A 2472-nucleotide genomic window follows, 5' to 3' on the forward strand; every position below is an offset into this window, starting at 1 on the left:
CTGAATTTTCTTTTTCAACTTGAGTAAACAAACTACATTCAGCTGAGCAACAGTTTTCTTCCAGGTCAACACAGATGTTCAGCAGTAAACACTCACCAGGTTTTCTTGCGTGGGAGCACAATTTCTTCCTGAGTAACTATGAGAAACAGTATTAAAATTATTATTAGAAACCAATGATGTTCAAAGAAAACCCTAAGCTCACAACAACTGATGAATTGAGCTGATCCAACTGAAAGTACAAAAGCAAAGACTTAAAAACCACAGCTTCATGTAGGCCACAATTCACTGGAATGGTAACAGAAAAGGCTGACAGGGAGCTTAAGTCTCGTGTCAAAACAGGATCAGGGGCCTATGGCAAACAAACCTGAGAGACTGTACCCACTGTACTCTCAACAAGATGACCCATCCAACCTTCTTCAATCACCTTCATCCTGTATCTTCTCACTTGAGCCCTAGCCTTTCCCAGTCCCTTGGCTTCCCACTCTTAGTCCCCACATTTGAAGTTTACTATCTCAGCCTGCCTGAACACTGTAGACAGGTGCCCTCTCATGTTCCTGCTCCAACGGCCTGACACCAACTTCTTAGTTCCTTCCACTCCATAGGTTACTCTGCCCAGACTTCCCAAAGAGGAAAAAAGGAAAAGGACAATACTAGGTGATCTCTAGAGGTCCCTTCCAACTCGGACAATTCCATGATTCCGTAATACCAAAAGAAGCAGCTACAGGTTGAAATTCCTTCACAGAGGAGCATGTGGGACCTCCTCATTACATCCCCCAGAGCCAGGGTCTGCAGAGGCACTTTTCCCACCACCTGTGTGTTGATGCTTCCATGAGCTGTTACTGACTGGCAGGAACTTGTTCCCACGTGCAGCAAGGCTCCAGGCATCCCAGCTTACTTTTCTCACAAAACTCATAAAAGAAATATGGTAAGGGGCACAGAGAAGCAAGTATGTGAGGGAAACTCTCAGAATTAAGGTGGAAAACTCCTTGTTTTTATTTTATAGTTTGTTCCATTTCAAAGTGCAACTAGTCATGGAACTGGATAACTCAGTTCATTCTCTCAGAGCACAGAGCTGGTTGGTGGTGAGGGTAGTCAAGTGAAGCCAGGAAACCTTTCTGACAGGGGAAAAGAAAATCCAAGGAGGGTAAAGAGGGTATTCCTGTCTTCTTTATCTTCTGAGATTAAAAAACATATGCAAGAAACTAGTAATTAAGACTTCATACCTTCTGAATTGTCCAGAGTCTTCCCAAGAGCTGTACTACTAGAAGAGCACCTGTAAACCAACCAGAGCTTTGAATTTATCATAGTCACATTAACACAGCAGAAGTAAATTAATGAAATTCTGACTAATTAAAAGATTAGATGAGAAAACTAACTCGCAATGTTGCACTACTACTGCTGCTGCTCCAAAAATACAATAAAACTTGTACCTGATGATTCTCTTAAAGCCCTGATTTCAAGAGACAATGGATATACACAGAAAACTGTACTACATAAAATTTGTGATTCTTTCATTTTGGCAATCTAATTATTTTCAAGTAGTTTTCATCAATTACTGCATCTTAGAAATAAAATACTGAACACAAATCAGAAAACACTTTGGGTTTTAGAGGCAGGATCTAGCTGAAAGCAGTACCTTTTACAAAATATTTTAGACCTGAGCAGTATTCACACTTATCTTTGGTTGGTCCTGATCTTTAAGGTCCCTTCCAACCCAAACCACTCTAACATTTTATGTCTGATATTCGCTCACAATTTACTGCTTCTAACACAAATTAGAGCTTACAATGCTTACCTTTTTCCTCAAGAAACAAACCAACACCAAAGCTTTACTGTAATGGGTGTTCGTCTGTGCTTCTACACTGACCCTGCCACTGAGAGAAACGCTGTTAACTCACACCTCTGGGCTTTGCAGTGATACTGCATAATTCTAGCAGTTCCTGTACGTCACGGAAACCTATCAGCCACGATTTTACCCACTCTGATTACAGAATCACAGAATCTTAGGGGTTGGAAGGGACCTGGAAAGACCATCCAGCCCAACCCCCCTGCCAGAGCAGGATCACCCAGAGCACATCACACAGGATCCAGGTGGGTTTGAATGTCTCCAGAGAAGGAGACTCCACAACCTCTCTGGGCAGCCTGTCCCAGGGCTCTGCCACTCTCACAGGAAAGAAATTCCTCCTGATATTCACACAGAACCTCCTATGTTCCAGTTCGCACCCACTGCCCCTTGTTCTTTCACCGGTCATCACTGAACAAAGCCTGGCGGGGACGTTTCCATCCGAAGCAAACTCCGCAATCAACCTTCCCCCTTCACCTCTAGGAATCACCTCACAGCCCCACCTCGCTCCCGAGGCGCACAGCCCACCAAAAACCCACAAAAACAGGCTCTCCCTCCCCCCAGGCCCGCCGGGCCCTGCCCGCCTCAGCACCGCGCCCGCGCGGCCGTTCCCGCCTCCGCCCCACAGA

The 2472-nt window shown here is 44.7% G+C and overlaps 1 protein-coding gene across 1 annotated transcript in view; it reads right to left on the reverse strand.

Moving 5' to 3' along the window:
• Positions 1 to 1305, reverse strand: part of PTCD3 (pentatricopeptide repeat domain 3) — a 19309-nt gene extending 18004 nt beyond the window's left edge. Inside the window, exons 1-2 of the mRNA XM_010000281.1 lie at positions 1224 to 1305; positions 97 to 136 (exon numbers count right to left, since the gene is read on the reverse strand). Coding sequence (XP_009998583.1) covers positions 97 to 136; positions 1224 to 1305 — 122 coding nt within the window. The remainder of the gene's footprint in view (positions 1 to 96; positions 137 to 1223) is intronic.
• Between the last annotated feature and the right edge of the window lie 1167 nt (positions 1306 to 2472).

This window comes from Chaetura pelagica, unplaced genomic scaffold (assembly GCF_000747805.2).
Source record: "Chaetura pelagica isolate M959 unplaced genomic scaffold, ChaPel_1.0 scaffold116, whole genome shotgun sequence".
In the NCBI taxonomy this organism is placed as follows: domain Eukaryota; kingdom Metazoa; phylum Chordata; class Aves; order Apodiformes; family Apodidae; genus Chaetura; species Chaetura pelagica.